At 39.7% G+C, this 23070-nt stretch overlaps 1 protein-coding gene across 3 annotated transcripts in view; it reads left to right on the top strand.

Annotated features, from left to right (window-relative positions):
- Window positions 1-23070, top strand: part of Wdpcp (WD repeat containing planar cell polarity effector) — a 292873-nt gene that overhangs the window by 170373 nt on the left and 99430 nt on the right. For all 3 annotated transcript variants that reach the window (XM_059275369.1, XM_059275371.1, XM_059275370.1), the window contains exon 13: window positions 19136-19199. In XM_059275369.1, the coding sequence (XP_059131352.1) occupies window positions 19136-19199 (64 nt within the window). The remainder of the gene's footprint in view (window positions 1-19135; window positions 19200-23070) is intronic.

The raw sequence follows: 23070 nt of genomic DNA, 5'->3' as shown, positions 1-23070 counted from the left end.
GAGTGCTGCGTTTTCTTTACTTTGATACAGCGTACAAAGGCTGAGGTCACAGTCTGACTTTGTGCTAATAGACAAGTGTATGTGTGGTTGTTAAAACAAGTGTTTGTATACAATTTGGGTTTTGTTCTTGTTGGAAAGCAATTCTCCAGACATCTTTCTGTGTTTCTTGGCTTTTCAAGTTCAAACATACTTAAACTGTAAGACATATCTTTCTTGAGAACTCTTTGTATGTGTTCAAAATTGCTGAGTTTCAAAAAGAAATGTTCCCTGATAGTATAAATCATTCAATAAAGTGTTTGTTTTAATAAAATTAAAGAAGTAATAGACTATTTATAAAAATTGTTAAGCTGCAGGACACCTACAAAAAATAAATGCAGCTTTGCCTGAAATATGCTTAGAAAGTAGTTCTTCACCTTTCCACCTCTGTGAAACTGAATAGTCTTCAGAGCACTTAGTGGGGAACCATTATCAAATAAGAGCTTTCCATCACAAACCAACAGAAACTGTGATAGGAACAAGTCAATACTGATGAAATGAAAAAGCAAACATTTCACGTGACTATGTCCCATAGGAAGTTTATTTCATTAATGTGGAAGTAGAATGATTTACAGAGTTAATGATTTATTTTAATTAATTTTCTTTTCAAACATAAGGCTACTGTTTTCTGATACAGTGATGTGAATGATTCTAACATAAAGGCAGGTGCTTTTGAAATGCTTATAAAATAGTAAGCTATTTTGAGGAAGACGACTTACTGCTTAGAAATAAAAATATAATATTTATTATTTTATGTAGAGGAATGTAAGAATACATGTGTTCTCCCTTATACACAAAAAATTAAAATGGATTGGTGTAGATAAGAATAGATAAGTGGCTAGATGTGTGATACCAGTTGTAACGTGATGTTAGAGCATCGGTGCTTCATGTTTATTCTGTCAACTTTGCTGTATATCTGGACATTTCTGTAATAGAATGTGGCTGGTATATATTGTGTTGACGTTAATATTTGTACTAATAATTCAGGAAGAAGGGAAGAGCCAACCAGGGATTGAAACCTGAAATTTTGAGCCAAAATAAATCTTACTTCCTTTTGTTTCTCTTTTGATATTTATCACAGCAACAAAAAAGCCAACCCATGGGACAGGACAGACAGTGCAGTGGTAAAGAATGCATACAGGTCTTTTAGAGGACTTGAGTTCGAGTCTCAGCACCCACATCACCTTTAACTCCTGGGGATCTGATGCCTTCTTGTGACCTCCATGGGCACATGCATGCACACAGACAGAAACATGCACACATGTGCATAAGAGTTTTAAAGAACCTTGGTATATGCCACTGGCAGCAAGCCTGACATTTCTGCCTTGTTGTTTATCTGCTCAGTTATGATGTCTGAAAACTACAGCGTTAAAATGAAAGCACATAGTAACTTAGAAAAAGAATTAGGGGCTGGAGAGATGGCTCGGTGTGTAAGAATACGTGTTTGTCTTGCAGAGGGCCTAGGTTCAGTTCCCAGCACCCACTGGGAACTCCAGTTTCAGAGGGCTCAATGCCTTCTTCTGACCTGTGGAGAAGCCAAGCCTGCATGTGTTGTACAGACATGCACGTGGGCAAACACTTACACAGAAAATGAATACATCTAATTCAATTTTTAAAAAACTCTTAGGCTATTTAACTATTAATAGAGAAACAGTTAGGGAGGTGAAATTTCTTTTTAGTTTTGAGGCTCCTCTGGTCTCTGAGACACTACAATCTTTTTGTTTCTGGCTCCTTTGAGTTCATAATGTCAGACATAAGGTCTCTGAGATAAGCTTTACCTACTTAGGGAGTTCTAGGTTTCCGAAGTCCAAGTGCACACTTACAAGAATGTCAGTAGTAAGTTAGGAAGAGTTGCACACAAAAAAGTAGTGTACCTCCAAATACATCCACAGCAGCGCTGTCTGCTAATTCTAACTCTCACAACCATAATCACCCTGCGTGCTAAGTATAACCTTGTTATGATGAAACCTACTTATGACAGTGTTAGGCAATTGGGAATCTTAGGTCATTTAAGGGTGCTCCTCAGAATTAAGCCATTGCTAAGCAAATGTTGCCTAATATTTGCCTGAGGCCATTTTCTCTTAGCAAACCTGTAGTCAGAACTTCTTAAAGACATAAAGATGTTGATCAGTGTTAAGTCTTTCCTTTAGGAAGAAATAATTGTTACCCAAAGCAAGGCAATCCTAAGAAGTGATAAGATTATGATTTTAGGCCCTAGTACTCCTCATGGTTACAGGAGAAAGGTTTTTTGTTTTTGAAACTTTGGACTTTTATTTTAGTTAACAAAGAGTACTTCTGTGTATTTATAGAGAACAGTGTGAATTGAATCAAGTTAATTAACGTATCTGTCAATCTCGTCAATTTATTATTTTCTATACAGAGGATTTTGTATTTTAGCAAATTAGAAAGATGTAATACATTCTTATCAACTGGGGTTGCCACGCAGTACAACAGATCATGAAAACTCATGCTGCCAGTCTGGTGGAAGCGCTGTCCATTGGATGAACATCATCCTGTTCCCTGTGCCTTCCCCTCAGACTGTGTTTCTGAGATAATTTAGTAGCACTTGGCACTGAGTAGAATGCCCATGCCAGGGAGGACGCACTAGGTCCACACATTCCCCCAGGAAATCATTCCTCTCCCAGCACCATGAGGTACTGAATTCAAATTTGTGCTAGTTGGCTATTTGTTAATCTTCCAACAGCCCAATTTAAATAGGTATTTCCCCATTTCAAGTCACTGCATGTCCTTGACCACAGATGCCAGGGCCGATTATATAAAGCAGGAGTCAGCTAACTATAACCTGCCTCCCAGGTTTGTAATATAATGCCATTGGAACGCAGTCCAGCCCGTTTGTTTCCATAACACCTATGGTTGCTTGCAAGCTACAGTTGTGACAGGGTTGTGTACCCCTCGAAGTGTATTTGCTCTCTGGCCCTTTACAGAGAAAGTTTACAAGCCCCTGCTACAAACGAATACCAGCAGAGACCTACAGTTTCGGGAGCATGTGTCTTGAGTGCCAGAGGAAGAGGAGACAAGTGTCATTTGTAACATGGACTCAATCTCTTCAGAAGTAGAAGTCAGTGGAGTTGATCTTAGCACTGAGGGTTTGCGGGGTACTATATAGGAATGAAGGTAATTATTTCTTGAAGATTTATTTTTATTTCACGTGAATGGCCCTTTTGCCTGTATGTATATCTGTGCACCGTTTGTGTGCTTTGGGGACATGGAGACCAGAAGAGGGTGTCAGATCCCCTGGAACTGGAGTTGCAGATGGTGGTACAGTCCTTAAATTTTTAAACATTTTTTCTTAAAAGCTTTCCAGTATTTACTAAAAACATATATCACCACAAACTAGTCCATTAAATTTATGTTTTCATTTAGCAGAAAGGTCTTTGATTAGAAACTAAACACTTGTAATCATCAAAAGACAAATGCTATATCTAACAAGAAAGACAGCTCCAGTCTGCACCCTTGGTAGGGCTAGATTCCACAGAACAGCATGCATACCTGTGAAATGTATATGCTGATATTATAATAGCATCAGTGAGTGGGCTGATAAGGTAAATTTACACTATATTTTTATTTTTTTAATTATTTGAAATAATTTTTAAATTTAAATATATTTTGATCATATTCTGTTGTAGAATATTATTTCAAGGTGTGTTACTTTTGTTTATGCTCTGGAATGTGTTTGTTTAGTGATGCAAACATGTGTTTGATTAAATAAAATTCACCTGTGGTCAGAAGGCTGAGTCAGCAACTAGCTGACAGGAAGTGGTAGGGAGGAGCCAGGTGAGAAAAGGTTTATAAGGAGGGGCCATGAGAAGCACGAGGACAAGGAGAGGAGGTGAACTACTTGCTATTCAGGCTCTCTAAGGAGCAGAATTCCACCCTAACCTTTGAATCTTGAGTTCTTTAGAGGGACAGAGGTTTAGTTAAGTCCCCTTCATAGCTTTGCAAGAGTTGGCGCCGAAGGGAATTCCCTCTGGCTACGGCCCTTTCAGCCTAACCGCTGCTGGTAGTGGTGGGGTTGCAGTTGCTGATTCAGATAGCTATGGCTTAAAAGGCAGCAACCATTTAAAAATGGACAATATTCTTCCCCTTCCCCAAGTCCTTCTAGATCCTCTCCCCCTAACTACCCACTCAACTTTAAGTTCTTTCTCAAAAAAGCAAACAAAACCCCAATACAATAACAAAACCATAGGCAAAAAGAAAACAAAACCAAAAACAAACAGACACCGGACTGTAACCAAATAAAAACAAAAACAAAACAACAAAAACCCAGTAGGGTCCATTTTATGTTGGTCAACTATTCTTGACTGTGAGGCCTGTCCCGGTGTGGTTGATACATCCAGTGTCACTGTGTTGGAGAAAACTGATTTTCCCTCTCCCAGCAGGTAGAAATGACAGTTCAGTTGTTAACTTTTATCCTGGTGGCTAGATATTCATTCATTCATTTTTTTTTTTTAAAGCAAGAGCAGACCATAGAGAAATCATAGCAAAAATATCAGGGTTCTAGGGAGAATTAATAGCTACAGTGAGGGAAGCTGGTGAGCTGGAGGTGAGAAGGGCTAGGCAGGATGCTAGCAGGGACTCCAAGATGTGTAACAGGTACTTGTGACACTGAGGGAGCCTGATGATGAGCTTTGATGTGCTGATAGGCACAGGGAGCCAATGTCCCTCCTGCCAGAGGTAAGGGAGATGGCTCCTTTGGGTAGAAGGGAACCAGCTTCCTAAGTTCCTGAGGAATGCTAACATTCATCTAGCCACTGGAAATCCTCCTATAGTTCAGGCTGAACTCATTTATTGCTATTTGGACTGCCTTTGGAGTTTGGACAAAGACATGCAGGAATTTGCCATTTACTCCCTCATTTCTCAAATCTTGTCTTGGGCTTTGCCTGTAATGTTGCTGTGAGCATCCTTGTTTGTGTCTTTAGTACAAATGTGCAGATCCTTTCAAATTCATTGACCCACTTTGCTTAGGTGTGAATTCTCTGTTCGCTCTGTTGGAATATAGACCTTTTTGTTTGTTTTTAAATTTTTATTTAGTTCTTCGGTTTTAGAAAAGGAGATGGTCAGGGCTTGCCCTCGCTCCTTCCCTCCGGTTCCTCTCCTCAGCCCCACTCCTGCTATGGGATCTTTTTCTTCCTGCTTTTAACATCTTCCATACATTGCAAATACTTTTAAAACCCACTTGCTACTTATTTTTCAATTCAGTGCATCTTTTCTGACTGTTCTTTCAATAGACATTTTAAATGACCAATGTTACTGTGTTTTGTGATTTCTTGCTTGCCGTCTTGCATCTTTCTAAGATTATAGAAATTTTTCTGTAACCAGTAACGTGCTTATTTCAGTCATCTCTGACCTTATGCTTCACATTTTGTTCCTCCAGTACTCTGAAAATAATTTAGCATAATAAATAATGTACAGATCCAGCTTCATTTTCTCCCAGCTCTAGCCAGTTATCTCATGTCACATTCATAATGTTCTCATGACATCGGAGCCCGTTTTTATTCCACACTTACAATTATGGGACAGTTTTTGACAGCAGTCACAAAGTTGAACTCATCTGGTGGATCTGTGCACTCATGTGCATGCATGCCCACAAACTTCACATATCACAAGTCATCTAAATTTCTAGTTTTCTTAACAAAACAGTAGCAAATCCTTGGTCATTTGCTGTTACTGAGACTGGGTTTTTGTGTGTAATATATGCATATATGTGTACGGCTCTCTCTCTCTTGGTTTCTGTGTGTGTGTGTGTGTGTGTGTGCGCACATGCATGTATGTATGCAGGTGGAGACCTAAGGCTGACATCACATGTCTTTCTCACTCAGTGTCCACCCTATCCCCTGAGGCAGTGTCTCTCACTGAATCAGAAGTTTGCCTTTGCAGCTAGTCTGGCAAGCCAGCTTGCTCCAGGGATGTCTTGTCTCAAGGAAGCTGGGATAAAAGGCAGGCCACCAAGCCCACCTGGCTTTTATATGGATTCTGGGCATGGAAACACCTTAACACAGGGTATTAAAAGTAACCTCTCCATCCTCTTACCTTGTTAAATACATTTGCTTTGATTTCTTGTTCCTACTGACCTATACTTAGAGCAACATTCCTGTGCCCATACAGTTAGTTGTTTCATTTGTTAGAACTTTTTTTTTTTAAGATGGTGTCCTGGTTAGCTCTGGTCAACTTTACTCAACTGGACCCACCTGGGAATGGGGCCCTCACGTGAGGATTTGCCCCTCATCAAATTGGCCTGGAGGTATGTCCACGGAGCATTTTCCTGAAGTGATCGAGGAGGGAGGTTCAGCCCACTGTGGGTGGTGACACCCCCGGGAGGGTGGTCCTGGGTTATGTAAGAAAGCTGCACAAGACACAGGAAGAAGCCAGTAAGCAGCATTTTCCCTGGTCTCTACTTCAGTACCTGCTTCCAGGTTCCTGTCTTGAGTTCCTACGCAGGCTTCCCTCAGTGGTGGACTAGAAAGTAGCTGAAGTAAACCCTTTTCTCCCCCTAGTTGTTTCTGGTTGGTGTCTTATCGCAGCAACAGAGAAGTGAACTGATGCAGATGGGGCCTTGCCATGATGTCCAGGCTAACCGTAGAACCAAGGCCTCAGTGACGTGGACTACCGCTGTGTGCCTTGGGCCTGGCTCCATTTACCCTAAGTTTAGATGTGATCCAGAGAGCTAGCCCTTCAGAGTGTTCCTGTGCCATAGTTTCAATTTCTCAAATGGACTCCAGTGTTGTTTTAAGCAAGTCTTTGGAGGCTTTTGACTAGAATGCCATGACACACATGAGTATGTGTGTTAATTTTGTAAAGAACTGATATGTTTGTATGCTTCATTCTTCTGTTTCTCTTCATTCATTCAATTTTGTAGTTTGTTTTTGCAGACATATCTCCTTCCTTCTAAGTAGTATATCTGTTTTTTATTTGTTGCTAATACTACTGTTTTTTTCTTCTAATTAAACTTCATAACTGGTGAGTCTTGGTATGTGAGAAATAGTGTATGACTCTTCTGGAACTTTAAAATTTATTTCTAATAATTTTGTAATTGACTTGGGTTCTGAGGTGGGCATAAAATTGTCTACAGATAATCATCATGCCCCCATGCATCATACATTTACACTTTAATTCTGTGTAGTGAATAATTATGTTAAGGTTTCTTGTCTTACTTGTGACTTCAGTGAAAAGATGCTACTCATTCATAGTTTGGTATGATGCTGTTGTCATATACACTGTTATGTTTTTATGCATTTCTTGTCTCCCCACAATGCTAATCATAATTGCTGTCTCACTGAACGTTATCTAAGTCTTTAAATCTATAAATTTTAATCTCCCACTATCCCTGGTCTGTAAGGGTAGTTATTCCATCTGCAGGTTTTCTAATGATAAGCCTTCTTTACATTCTCGGGAGGCACTGCTGGGGTGGGTAATCTTCATTGTCAAGTTGACTGGATTTAGAGTCACCTAGGAAACATGCCTCTGGGCATGCTGTGCTGGCCTTTTCCAGAGAGGTTTAACTGGGGGGACCCGCCCTGGCTGTGGGCAGCACTGTTGCGTGCTGGTTGCTGGCACGTCTCTCTCACTGCAGTGTGGCCGTCCACTTCTCCCTGCTGCGGCCATGTCTTCCCACCGTAATGCTGGGCCCCTTTTCAACTGGTCGGAACGAGCCCCCACCCTCGGTTCTGCCAGGCATTTTGTCATGGCACTAGAAAAAGGAACGAATGAAATACTTTCTTGGAAGTGGAGCATTTGAATCAAGAATCACAGAAACACAGTGAGCAATCTGTTTATGAGTAGCCATGAGAACCAAAGTTTTGTTTCCACAAATTAAACCATTTTTGATAGCAGCTGTGGCCTTGTGACTCAAAAACTAGACTTCTTCTATGTGTATTTTCCAGTTTGGTTTCACAGTTGCATGAACACTCCTAAGGTTGTGATTAGCTTTCAATCTTAGTGTAGTTTTTCATTTTTAAAACTTTAAAATTTTAAAATTTAAAAATATACAAATAAGTGAAAATAATTGCAGTCAACATCTAGATGTTAATATGTCTAGTTAGATGGCTTTTGGCTTTTGACAAGGACAAAATAATTCATTCTTATTTTTGTAAATGTGATTTGTGTTCATAAAACAGAAATCAGTTATGAACCACAAGCATAGAAGTAATCTAGTGCCCACACACTGCAGTACCCAGAAATAAACAAAAAGGACGGATGTTAACTCTAGAAATTAGGATTAGAAAAGAAATTACCTTGTTAATGTAAGAATACAATTGTGTAAATAAAATTGGAAGCTGTAGGAAAGAGAAATCAAAAAAATAAAGCCTCCATCCACTTCAAAGCAGGGCCCAGCAGATGCCCCTGAAGAGTGATGGACTAGAAGCTGGGTGTGCTGCCTTGTGCCTGTAACCCAGGTTTCAGGAGGCTGAATGGAGATTACCATGACTTCAGTGCTAGCTGTACAGCAAGATTCTGTCTTTTAAACAGTAATGAAATTAGTTAAAAACTGAATATTTTATAATCTCTTCAGAAAGATCATTTAGAAAACAGTGCAGTCATGTCAGTATTAGAAAAAGGCATGTATTAAAGCTTATTAATTCCTATAAAATATTTTAAAGTAAAATTAAGTATTTCTTGACTTTCTTCTTTTTTTGTAAATATTATTCATGCCCAGTGATGATGCATGCCTTTAATCTCAGTACTAGTGAGACAGAAGCAAGTGGATCTCTGTGAGTTTGAGGCCAGCCTGGTCTTCATAGAGAGTTCTAGGCCAGATGGACTATATAGTGACACCCTATCTCAAATAAAAATAAAAATAAACATCATTAATTTATTCCACAACTATTTATCAAGTGCCCACACACCAGGAGTGGAGAATGGTGCTCATTCACAGAAACTCTACCTTGCCGATGGCTGCTGAGGTTGTAACTCATGCTCAGAATAAGTGGCCCATCAGCATCATGGATATTCAAGGCTGTGCATGAATTATTCAGTACCTATTTTGGCCACAGTGTTAATGTTTCTTAGTCCACTGTGTATAGATGTTTCTGACTTATTCTCATCTATTTTTGCCTATCCATTTTATTTTATTTTCTGTAACTCACCTGTAGTTTACTCTTTAAAAGCTTTAATATTTTATGGCCACATGCCTAGGTGATTAAAGTTACTTTGAATCTTAACCTAGATTATTCTCTCACTTTCTTCCATCTTGTCCTGTCATGGAAACACTTTACTAAAATCTATAGGATGGCTATATATATCTGATTTACTGTGTTCCATGATGTCTGAATGATTGGTTTTTATCATTGCGGTTCAGATGTTTTTCGTCTGAGTCAGCTGCACTGATGAGTCGTCCTAATAGGTTCTGTCCAATGGATGTGGCTTTCATGTTGAGTTAATTGATACCGTAGTGGAAGGCCTACAACTGGGGTGGAAGGAAAGCTCAGAGAATTATTGAAAAGCGATGGGCTATAGCACACTGGGGTTTGAGCACAAGAAGTGAGAAACAGCAGGTGCCATGAGCCGTTACCAACATTTTAAAATAAACATGTATGTTAGTGTGAAGCCTTGGCTGAGCACAGGCCATCTGTGTGCAGAGACGGACACTGGGTATCGAGAAGCGGCTCAGTAGGAAGGGTTCAGACCCAGGAAGGTGCCTGTGAGGGAAGGATGAAGGGCAATCTTTCAGGGTGTCTCAGGGAAAACTATAAAAACTGTTCAGAATAAGGGATGGTGGCAAGTTAAGTAGTTTTCGATTTCAGTTGGAAAGATTGAAATGGTTCTGAGGAAAAAAGTCAACAGAATTTGTGGAAGGGACAAAAGTCATTTTTTTTATTAGCTTTTGTTGAACATGAAAACATTGGCTGGTGTCACCTAACCTTTTAGACTTTGACCATGCTTCAAATTCGGTGACTATCCAGAGTAAAGTCACTCCAGGCCTGTCTTCTGTTGTTTGGCTTATGGTCTAGTCAGAGCTGAGGATTGTTTTCATTTGCTTTGTTTGGGGGAAAGACTTTATTGGTAATGTTTTAATGAATATTGTTTTTTTTTTTTCCTATGCACAAAACCTGCCAGTCTAACTCTCCAAGAAATGTTTGGAAATGTTTAGTTTTTCCCATCAGGGAATTTCCCATCAAGGGGCATTTTGTTTGTTTCTGGTTTGGAGATCTTAAAAAGCAAAGCCTCGGGGTTTTGTGAAGACTCTCACTTCTGCGGGGCCTGCCCTCTGCCATGTTTGTTGTTTTCACAGTGCCTGGGCTGTGCTTTGCCCTCCCACCAGCAGAGCTCAAGAGAGCCAGGTTCTCCTAATTGTTCTTCACTGTAGCTATACTAACAGATTCGGGGCATAGCTCATTGACACTTGTGTTTGCATTTTCCTTATGGCTAAATGACATGGACTGAGTCTATGCTCAGGTGTTTATTTCCATCTGTATACCTTTGGTTGAAATGTCTCCTGAATGGTTTTTGTCTGTTTTCTAATTGGAATGTTTAAACATTACTTTTTAAATATTTGTGGAGTTTCCTTGCAAATGCAGGTAAGCAAAAGAGACTACTTCATAAGCAAGAGAAATTCAGAAGGCTGTTTGTTGATATTGTGAATGTTTAAATGTAGATGAAGGAGCCAGATGATGTTTGTATTTTACTAAGATTCAAACACTGTGGAAGTAGTATTGCGATAATGAACATAAAAGGGAGGAAGAGGAAAGAGAAAGAAAAGGAGAAGTGATTCAGGGGCAAGGAGGAAAAGGCAGAGAGGGAGGTCGTGATTAGCTTTAATAGTCAGCTGGCCACAGCTAGAGTCATCTAAGAGGAGAACCTCGATTGAGGAATTGCCTGGGTCAGCTTAGTCTACGGGTGAAGGGCTAAGTCTATAGAGTTCTCCTACTAACTGATACAAGAGGGCCCAACCTACTTTGGGTAGCATCATTCCTCAGGCAGGTGGTCCTCAGCCCTATAAAAAATACTCCAACAAGCAGAAGCCAGACAGCAGCATTCCTCCATGGTTCCTTCCTTGAGTTTCTGTCATCGTTGTCCCCTGTGAGTGATGGACTGTGAGCTGGAAGTATAAGCCACAGAAACCCTGTCCTCCTCAAGTGGTTTTTGGTCAGAACGTAACTAGGACAGGAGATAAGAGGTACATGGACTCAGTCGGAGAATACCCTTAGAAGCAAAGTTTTTTGTTGAGGTCTGTAACGCAGCTCCAGAGCTAGTGTGTGGTGAATCTGAGTGTCCACGGGGAAGTGTAAATGTTTTAGATGAGTTGTAACTTGCTAAGTGAAGAAGATGACCTCTTTTAAATTACATTTAAGCCATTAGTGATGGAGTTTAAAGAGCATTGGAACTGGTTGTGGTAGTGTAGACCTATAATCTCAGGACATGTGAGGCTGTGGCAGGAGGATTGATTTCAAGGCCAAAAACCTGGGCTATAGAGACCTTGTCCCAAAGCATTGCAATCGAGGGATATTATTTCCACTCCAGTCCTTCTAAAGACTGAGGCCTATACAGACTCTTTAGTTGTATGGAGAAATCAGATGGCCTGCTTCTACTATCTTTCCAGAATATTGTATCTAATGACAATTACTAGAAAACACTTGGAACCTGTAATTTATTCTACAGAAAAAGTGAAATTGATAATTTTTAAAAACCATGGACTATAAGAACACGATTTCTGACTAGACATGCCTTTTAGACCAGAGAACGGGAAAGAGTAGTCATATGGTGTGCCCATTTTTTGAGTTGTTTGCTTTGGGGAGGTGAGAATTTGTAGATTTGTATACATGCCAGGTAGATGCTGCATAAAGAAACAACTTCAAAACTTGCACAAGAGTCATCCAAGTCTTTAGCTGAAACCTAAAGCTATGTTTGCATTGAGTTGGTCAAGGAATGGTGATGGGTTCCATATCTTCTGGGAATGGACCTGCTTTAGCAGCCCTGGTCAAGGATATTCTCAGTGTAGGTGGATTTCAGATCCCAACACAACAGCCAGGGCATCTTTTGGCAACTAATGTCCGGTTTTCCATACAGGTGTAGAGTATAGTTAGGCTATTTCATATCAACTAAGATGGGGCAAGACCAGAAGCCTCTGGCATCTGCTGTGTTCACCACCACTGCAGCTCACCCTGTGGTAGCAATATGCCCATCCTTTCCTTAATCTACCCTCTACCTTTTTTTCTTTTGTGGTTTGCTGTGACAACTCAGACACTTCTATCTCATTGAGTATTGGTTCCTGTTTTTCCTAGCCCTCTATGAGTTGTTCCATCTTTTGGGGTCATTGATAGAGTGAAAAGTTCTATATTCTGTTAAATAACCCTTTTGATGTCACTGAATTGTTAACCAGTTTTCTGTTCCAGATCCCATGTTAAAACATGCTCAGAATTCATTCCAAGGAGTGTTCCTGTGGTATACACTGTCTAATTACAACTCTGTGGATATATAGTCCTTTACCTTACTGGGTTCAGCATGTCCCTAGCTCATTGTACTAATATAGATCCCAGGTTGTCAGTCTGGTAGCCAGGAAAGTACTGGAGGCATGTTCTAATGGGTGTGAGGAGTATGTGTTGTATTGTAGGCAAAGGTCTCTACAGCATCTTGTAGCACAGAAATGTTGGCTCACATTCAACAACTGTGCAGTTTGGGCACCTCAGGAGCAATGTGCCAGCCAGATGTACCGTTCCCTTATTTCAGGATCCCAGCAGAACTGCCTTTGTAGTGCCTTTAAACTCTGTGATACCTCTATTAGCTGTTCCACTTTAACTGTCCCTGCCATTCAGATGAAGAATGACTTTGTAAGCTACCAGAGAGGCTTACATAGAGCCACTAACTGTGTATAGCACTCCATCATTCCTTCCTGAGGGTAAATACAACCCAGTACTAATTGGTTAGGTCCACTGTCTTGGTAGACATTGCTCCCCTGTGTTGTCCCCACCATTACAATATTCTACAATTATGTAGCATATTGCTAAGGAAAGGTTACTGAAAATCATCAAGCCAAAGTCACCCATCTAAAGAATCTAGTGTCAATCTTAAGTCACCTAGAAACAGGACAGCTTTAATATTTGTCTACTCAGGAATCATCAACCATTGCCTGGGAACAGCTTGTAGAAAATAAGGTCTTACCAGGAAAACAGCCATCTATAAATAGAAGTGCAAGTAGTCCTGTCATGAAAAATAGGAAGAAACTCCAGGAATTGCTCACAGAATTGAAGTACCCATTAAATGGGCAAAAATTGATTGAACAGCCCTTTTTTAAAATTCTTACAGCAGTCAAGGCAATGCTTAATGAAGACAGAGGCTGCTGAATTGTGATAGGAAGGCATTGTGATATTTACTGCTTCCTTCCCTGTGGTTCCTCATTCCTCAGTATGATAGGGTCTGTGGGGGCAGTCAGAGGTCTGCAATCCTCATATGGCTGGCGGGTGCCAGAGGGTCATGAAAGACCTTGCTTTAAAACCATGGTTGTGCCGGGTGGTGGTGGCACACACCTTTTAGTCCCAGCACTTGGAGGCAGAGGCAATTGGATCTCTGTGAGTTCAAGGCCAGCCTGGTCTACAGAGCGAGTTCTAGGACAAGCTTCAAAGCTACACAGAGAAACCCTGTCTCAAAAAAACAAAAAACAAAAACAAAAACAAAACAAAACAACAAAAACAATGGTTATATATTTTGACCATTCTAGTGGTTTGTGTAAGGGCTGATACAGACATTGGATTGTTTCACAGCCCCAGGTTGGAACAATATTCCCAAGAGTACCTGCAGGAGCATATGAAGACAGGGCTAGAATTAGATAGCTCAGTTAGGAAAGTGCTTGCTGTCTACACATGCCTGTGTACATGTACCTACTCTAATGTGTATATTCTACACACACACACACACACACACACACACACACACACACACGTACATGTACACTCACCAAAACAAATACATACAACACCCACTGCTGTCTCAGCTAAAGGCTTTCTAATAGAGAAAGCAGGAAAGACACCAAAAGCATTTAGGAAACAGAAAACCAAGAAGGAAGATACTTAATGGAATATTATATTGTCTTTTAAAAATATAATAAAAATAGTCATTAAGGCAAAATTTATTATTAGACACTTAAGAAGGGTATTCTATAATGGTAAAGAGGCAGTTGGTAAGGAACAAATAAGTGTGTGTGTAAGAACAGAATTACAAATATATCGGCAAAGAAAATCTCATGGATTCAGCATTCAATGTAATGCTACATAGCAATAAAAACACCCAGTTAGCAAATAAACATACAAAATGCTCAGCACCATAAGTCACTGGGGAAATGCAAATCAAACTGTAACACAAGACTATCACATACCCACTATTATGGCTAAAATGATGGAGATTTAATTTTTTTAGAATTTCTTGAGTTCTGTATTTACATAACTTTCCCCTCCCTTCCATCACTCCAGCACACACACACACACACACACACACACACACACACACACACGCGCGCGCACACACACATGCGCACACACACATGCGCACACACACACACACACACACACACACACACACACACACACACACGCGTGCACCAGGTATAGGGAAGTGGCTCAGTGGGTAACAGTGCTTACTGCACAAGCATGAAGACCTGAGTTCACATCTCAGCATGAACAACAGAAACACAAGAAGCCAAGCTCCCTGACATGTACCCCATTGCTGGGGGCAGGTGGGGGGCAGAGTGAAAAAAGACAGCAGAAGTAAGCAGATCACTAGATCTTGTTGGCCACCTGCCTAGCCGAAATAGTGGACTCCAGGTTTGGTGAGAGACCCTGTCTCAATGAACTAAGATGGAGAGACAAAGGAAGATGAGGATGCTCTGACTGCACACATGGGCACTGGTACCTGCAGTTACATATATACCATATATATATGCATGCACACAATAAACAATAATTCCATGCCAGGCTTCACATATCAGAGATAACATGCAGTTCTTGTCTTTATGGACTTGGGTTGCCTCACATAATATGTTTTCCAGTTCCATCCATTTTCCTATAAATTTCATTTTTATTCATAGATGAAAAAAATATGCAGTTATATAAAAAATAGATATTTTTAAAAAATAAAGTCTTTAAAGAGACAGTAAAGGTAATATAAAAAATAAACCACGTAAAGATGGATATTACACAGAAAATCTAGATTGTGTTGTCTTTGGAAATTTTAACTGCAGAAAGACATTTGATTGTAAAAGCTGTTGAGTTAAGCCAATATGTATATTTTAAAGATACTTGGACTTCAAAATTTGGATCTAAAGATATGTTGCTTTGGAAAGGAGGCTCTGCTTTTGTTTCCACAGAAAGCAAGAGGCTATGGATTTGTTCCAGATTAAGATACATCAGGTTTGACCAGCCAAGACCCCCTGAAAGGTCTCCGATGACACTATGGCCCAGATGATCCAACATCCAGAATAGTTTCAAGGCAACTGGCTCAGAGAATACAGCCTCATGGACTACTCCATAATCCTAAAATTTTCTTTATGTCCCCATAAGAATACAGTGCCCTCATCCAGCAGAAAGTAGTATGAGAAGCTACGCCCAAATTCCCAAATATACCAAGCTGGCTTTGGAGATGGAATTGGCTCACTCCTTCTCTAAACCCAAGCATATTGGAAAAAAAAAGTTTGAGAGATTCTTTTGTGCCATATCAGAAGAGCCCTCTGGTGTGGGACAGAGAAAAACCAAAATTTTTATTTAAAACAGGTTTATTATAAATATAATCTCTTTCTAAAGAAAAAAGGGGACAGTATAGATAATGATAGGGTGAAAGGGTAGATTATTAAACCTACTTTTAAAGAGCAACTTGTTTAAAATGTTTTACATTGGTATAGATTTTAGTTTATTGATACAAATTTTAAGTTGGTTTTGTTCTAACATATATATATATATATATATATATATATATATATATATACTCTTGTTTAAGATATTATGTTTATGTAACTCATTTAGATTGTAATGGATAACTAAGAAATACAGATTAATAATTAGTCTTCTATGATAGTCAAACTTATATTCATGTTGTTTTCTAGGTATATATAGATATAATTCAATTGGGTAGGTAATCTTCAAACACTTCAAAGACCTACAGAATATGACACTTAAAATATTTTTTAAAATTTAGACTTTCTGGACATTGAGACATGTCTGCTCCTGGCGGCACCGATTTACTTCAGAGAGGAGGATGGGCATCGAAGACACTCTATATGGAGTTTATCTTCTTCTTGGCAAAAATAGCCATTTGGGCAAGAAACTGTTCTTGCCTGGACTGCTTGATCGACTAGACATGCAGGACCTATAGGAAGGTGATCACTAAACTTTGCTTGGCAAAATGGTCCTTAAGGTTCCTGCTTCACAGAGGAGACTGCCAGACATTCTACAGGACACAGAAAAAAGTGACCAAGAGACTCTAGGCCTGTGGGCTGAAAACAGATGCCCCAACTTTACAGAAGAACTTTGGATGACTGTCCAGGCTGCCAGCTGTCTCTGTCTACTCTTGCAAAACTCCCGAAAATTGCTTGCATCCTTCTCCCGTTTCTCAGATAATATTATATCCTTCTGAGGTCTTTGATGTAGTTGAAGACTAGATAGTTATAATTTCCTTAGTTATGATAAAAGATAAGTTAAATATAAAACCTTAGACTCACAAATATAGGATAGATAGGATATCTTTAATTCTGCCAAATACAAATAGACTAGATATTATAAATAGACTAGATATTGTAACTGTAATTCTTGTTTTATATGTAATTTTACTGTGTTAAAGTTAAAAATCTTCCTTTTTGAAAAACAGAAAAGGGGAAGTGCTGTGGGATGTCCTGTATGCTGTGAATATATGTTGCTATGATTGATTGATTAATAAAATGCTAATTGGCCAGTAGCCAGGCAGGAAGGATAGTGTAGGCGGGACAAAGAGAGAGGAGAAGGCTGGGTGGAAGAAGGCTGAGTCAGGAGACACTGCCATCCGCCACGAGGAGAAGCATGACGTAAGATACCGGTAAGCCACGAGCCACGAGCCACTTGGCGAGTTATAGATTAATAGCAGTGGTTAAGATATAAGAACAGATAGCAAGAAGCCTTCCATGGCCATACAGTTTATAAGTAATATAAGTCTCTGTGTGTTTACTTGGGGGACGCTCGTGGGAAAGATTTGTCCTGACTGCTGGCAGGCCAGGACACGGGAAAACTTCAGCTACAAATGTACCACATTTTCACTATCCACCGGCTGACGGTCCTCTAAGCTGACTGCATTTCCTTGCTGTTACTGAAAAGAGCTGCAATAAACATGGATGTGCAAGCGTCTCTGTTAGAATAAGGACTCCTTTGGGTTTATTTTGATTTTTTTAGTGTATATCCGTTGTTTAAAGGAATGGGCTTCATAATGACATTTGTTTTGTTACTTCCTCTAATTTCAATGTGTCCTAAGTATGTTTGCCAAAGTGATATTACAGTATACATGTTAGACATGTTAACTTTGAGGTTCCTAGAAATAAAGAATTTGGCTATCAGCAGAGAAATGGATCTTAGAGATGTAAATTTATGAGTCATTGATATGATTATTGAGACTGGAGTAAGTATAGAAATTAAAGACTATAGAATACCAACTTCTAAAGGAGACAGGCAAAAATCAGCCTACAAAACGGGAAACAAGGAATGAAGGAAAGGGAAGAACCAAGGCTGGCGATTTTAGGAGGGGCAGTTTATGGGGTTAGATGTGGCTCGTACAGTCAGACTTTAAATCATTTGAAGTGGATGGCTACCGCTGCTGACGTGTCACAGGGCAGTCAGCACTGCAGCATGTGGACCATGCAAAACAGAGGCAAGGGCATGAACAAGCACTCCCACACCAATGTTTTCTGTTCTTCGTACATGAGACAGCATGCTTCCTTTCCGATAAATCCCTTTTCTACAAAAACACACAAAATTGCCACAGGACCTATAGCTAGGAGAGATTTGGGCAAATTACTTGAATTCCTAGTAAGAAGTGGGTAGGGGAGGGTGGATGGCCATCCCAAGGCATCAAGCCTAATGTGGAACATGTTCCAGAACCTAACAACTCCTGTCTAGTATTAAGTTAGGTACCTTGCAAATGGAATGTGTACTATTAGTCTTTAGTACTTATTTTCTATCACTGGATTTTACAATATAAAACACAATGGTGAGCAGTCTACAAGCTGTTTTGATGAGTTCTATCAAAATGACTCTCTGCATTCAGACAAAACAAGGACAAATTTGTGTGCCCTAAACCTGTTTGAAGTGTTTGCAATGTGCTTTTCTCTTGAGCTCTTAAACTTTATGTAGAGGCACTTCACTTAAAATCAAGTTTGTTCTTACATGTCTTAGCCAATAATAAAACTTTTGTGAAGAAAATTCTAGCCCAGCGATGATGGCACACGCCTTTAAATCCCAGCACTCGGGAGGCAGAGGCAGGGTGAATTCGAGGCCAGCCTGGTCTACAGAGCAAAGTCCAGGATGGCCAGGGCTACACAGAGAAAACCTGTCTTGAAAAACAAAAACAACAACAAAATAGAAAATTCTAAGAAGAAATATGATCATTGAAAAGAGCACAAAGTAATATCTTTTTTAAAATTAGAAATAATTTGTTTTATTCTTTCAAGTTAGCTGAGAATGTTTTTTAAGACTTAGAAATGTGACATTTTATAATAATATGAGATTTCATTTCTTAACTTTTATCTAAGAAACAAAGAGGTACAGTTGTAATGTGTCAATTACTCTTATCCTGCTATATTCTTTATATCCCCACAAGTTTCTCTTAAAAAACCAAATAAAATGAAAATTATGAGGAATTCGTGTCTGTTTTCATCTCCCCACATTTGGTAATGTCTCTTTTGACTTCCACTCATACAGAAGTCGCATTCACGACCTCCCAGGCCTCTGGGCTCAGCTCCTCCCCAGTGTAAGAACATGTCATATGTCAGAAAATCCTTGTGGGCCACACCCTTTGTTTTGGAAAGTATTTCCCCATCAGAAGAATGCGTATAATATCAAATAAATACATAAAACAAACCACTTTTCTCTTTTATATAGCTTTGTTCACAACTAACACATCTCCCCCTTTATCACAGGTACCAGAGATTTGAAAAGGCCTTTCTTTTAGCTGTTGACATTGGTGCTCGTGACCTGTTTATGGTAAGTCATTCCCAGAGATGATTTTTGTGCCTTCAGTTCTAAGGCTGAGTAAGTTGTCAGCCTTTGTGACCATTCAAAGGGATTAGTGTCATTTGTGGCCTTAGACACATGGAGGGAAGGCATTGTTAATTCCACTGTGGCTCGCAGCACTGCCTTCGTGAAGGTGGTCATAGCTATCTAGTATCTTTTGACTTTGTGACATTTTCCTTGCCAGGGCCAAAGGATCTTTTATGTTTTCAAAGCATTTATAATTCTTGAACTTTTCTCCCCATGAGCCTTGATGTGCAGGATTGACACCTTTCCATCTATTAAGTTTAAATGTCTTTCTAATCCATGCTTTGAGCAAGCTTGCAGCTACAGAAGCCAGGCAACAGGAGGAAATGTGTCCCAGAGATCTGGACATACTGTTGGTCCCTCAGCTTCAGTGAGAAGTAAGAAATCACGAATGCTTTACTTGAGTTTTGGCAGAACTAGAGAGAAAAGTGAATCTACAGGTGGTGAGTCCGCCACACTCCTGGCCTGCTGTTTGTCACTTGCCCCGGGGTGACATTGCCCAGCTTCTTACAGACCCTGTGCCCACTGTCAGGTTCCTGTCTGTTTGTTTTTCAGATTGTAACTTAGTTACACTTCTCTCTTCCTTTTCCTCCCTCCAAACCCTCCGATGTCACTCCCACATCCCTCCCCCATCCTGCTTCCGGTCTTATGAGAACTTTCACCCTGTGAGGTCAGATGAATGAAGTGGCAATTCCATTGTTATCAATGAAACAGTAAGACAAAGGTTTTTACTGTTCTTTTACACCATGAAGATACTGTCTAAGTGTTGTTGTTTCCTTAGGTCATTTGTGTTTCAAGTGAATCTGGTATTAAAATTCTGAATTACAGATGACAAAATTTGAATTTCATATTTTCAAATCAATTGTACATACATTAATCATGAAAAAATAGTAATTGCTTTCGAAAGGATAACCACTGTCTTTTCCATCTTCGTTTCACTCTCCACTTGGGCAGGCATGTCAGTATATTGACAGGTTACCAGTTTCACCACAGTCTGCTGTGGACAGCACCATGTCAGAGCTCTGATTCCCACCTGACTGACCTTTCTTCTCTCTGTCTTCCCACCTCTTCTGCTTAGTATTCCAGTGGAGGTATATCGTCCTCCACGCTCCCCTTCCTCTCCCATTCCTCTGCTCCTTCCCACTCCTCTTCCTCCTCTTTCTACAGGGTCTCAGTATGTAGCTCTGGCTGGCCTAGAACTCACTCTAGACCATCTCAGTGCTGAGATTAAAGGCATTGGTCACCAGGACTGGCCCATGTTTCTTGTTTTGTACTGAGAGTTCCATTGGAGTGGGGCCGGGGGGCAGGTAAGAACTATGATTAGAATTGTGATGTTTTTTGCTGGGCAAAATTTCTCTAAGAATATTGTATTCTGTAGTTTATTCTTTTATTAATTAATAAATATAATTATCAAAACCACCTTCTAAACTATTTTTGTATTTGTTTCAGCATTTTAATCTGTTTAACCCAGTACAAATTTAGAGAAAGTCTTTGTGTTCCTTCAAATCTCCTTAACCCAAGAGATTTTCTCCTGATGGGTTAAAATAGAGGAGAGGCTGACTAGACTCAGTTTGGAAAAGTACAGACGTTATTCGGAGTGCACATCTTCACTCCTCGTCTAAGACATCGCCTTTAGCCAAGGTCTATTTTAAGGCATCTCAAAATACAAAGTGTTGAGGCCTCAGAGCTCTGTTTAAGTTTATGAAAGTACTGTGTACTTTTTGTACATTTGAGAGTTGATGTTGAAATTATCTAAAAGAATTTATCATGTTTTCGTATAGATTGATTCTTAGTGTTTAAATTTCATCTGGCCAGAGGTTCATAGCCTATATTCTAAGAAATATTACCTCTTTTGAAAAATGAAAGTTTATAAAATAAGCAGGATTATCTCTACTTGCAAAGGATTTATTATCTTTAAGCCATCTCTTCCTTAAAGATTAAAAATAATACCAAAGAGACCGCAAAAAAAGAAATCTCTCTGGCTGAGGACATAGCTCAGTTGGCAAAGTGTTTGTCATGCATGCTCAAGGTCCTGGTTTGATCTCCACAACTCATAAACAAGGTGCGGTGGCACACTCCTGTAATCCCATGACTTGTGAGGTAGAGGCAGGAGGACTGGAAGTCAAGGTCATCCTTGGTTACAAAGCAATGTTGAGGCCCACATGGGCTACATGAGACTGTCTCAGAGCCACAACAACAACAAAAACACCACGCAAAGGATCAGCTAACCTGAAAATAATGTTTTTCACGTTAGCCTCTGGTGGTGATGAACAGATCAAGGTATATGACATGACAAGAAAGGTGATGTGGCTGGAACCTGGTGACTGAGACTAGAGAGGCCCAGTGTGAGCTAAGGGTTAGACTTTGTCTTTAAAGCTGTGGGAACTTGATGAAGGGTTTGAATCAGAAGAGTGATACAATCATAATTTTGATCAGGAGTCTGAAAGCCTTTTCTGGAAAGGACTAGGTAGTAAATATTTCACTTTGCAAGCCTTACAGCTAGTCAACACTACTATCATAGAGTGAAGGCAGCTGTCACGGTGTACAAACAGTGAGTGTTGGTGTGTTCCAGTAAAACTTCATTTACAACAATTTGAGTATAATACAGATTTCAAGTGTCACACAATAAACCCTGGGATTACACACACACACACACACACACACACACACACACACACACTGAGTGCTTTAAACCAGAAGAGACATCTTTAGTAACATCTGGCTGCATTCCATCTTTTTTCTACACCTCATTTCGGGGGAGACCTGAGGCTTTGGAGAATAAGAGGGAAGCCAGCTTTTAGGGTAAAGGGTTAGAGTAGAAGAGGCAGGTCATTCAGGTCCATCTCCACACCAGTGCCCTCAGATTGACTTTTTAAAACAATATTCAGGACCGTTTATTCAGTTCCCAACTCAGCTATTGGCTGTGTGGGTTTTATGTAGTTTACCTAACACTGTTTGCCTACATTTTATTGTTTGTAAAATGGTAACAAGGCATAAATTGCCAAAGTATGGAATAAGTTAACATATTTGAAGTGCCTGGCATACTATAATAACTTAGTAACTAGAGTTTCTAATGTTTTTCTATTACTCACATTTCAAATCTTTTTACAGTAATTTTAAGGTGTGTGTGTATATGTGTGTGTGTGTGTGTGTGTGTGTGTGTGTGTGTGTGTAAGATTAGTAATTCTGGGCTCTAGACACTTTTGAAATTTGTATGTTTTTTAAAATGTCTCTACTTGATAGCTTAGAATCATTTAACACAGCCTTGTTTCATAGTCTGTTCTCTTAACCACAGTGTCTTAGAAAATAGATTGATTTGTGTACTTGAATTAATCTACAGTCATAGTAGCATTTGAAACCACTGCAGAAAGTTTCAGTTAAGTTGTTTTGATGTTCCAGCATTCTTTCTTGTTGTTGTTTGTTTGTTTGTATGTTTTTTCGAGACAAGGTCTCTCTGTGTAGTTTTGGTACCTGTCCTGGATCTTGCTTTGTAGACCAGGCTGGCCTCAAACTCACAGAGATCTGCCTCGCTCTGCTGGGATTAAAGGCGTGTGCCACCACTGCTGGCCTCCAGCATTCTTCTTAACAAAGAGTGAATATGCTGATATATAAAAAGTAACCAGTAAAGAGTAAAATACCAGAACTAAAACCCAGAAACCACAACAAGGCATTTTAAAAAAAATCAAAATTATAAATAATCCATAAGCACAGAAAAATGTTCAAGGTCAGTGGTAGTGAAACCGTGGACTAGGGTTCTCGAAGCAGTTCAGGTAGCAGTGAGCACCAGTAAGTTTTTCTTGAGATTCTTGTCAGAAAA

This window comes from Peromyscus eremicus, chromosome 10 (genome assembly GCF_949786415.1).
Source record: "Peromyscus eremicus chromosome 10, PerEre_H2_v1, whole genome shotgun sequence".
NCBI lineage: Eukaryota > Metazoa > Chordata > Mammalia > Rodentia > Cricetidae > Peromyscus > Peromyscus eremicus.
The sequence above is the reverse complement of the archived record's forward strand: the minus strand, read 5'-3'. Positions and strand labels throughout refer to the sequence as shown.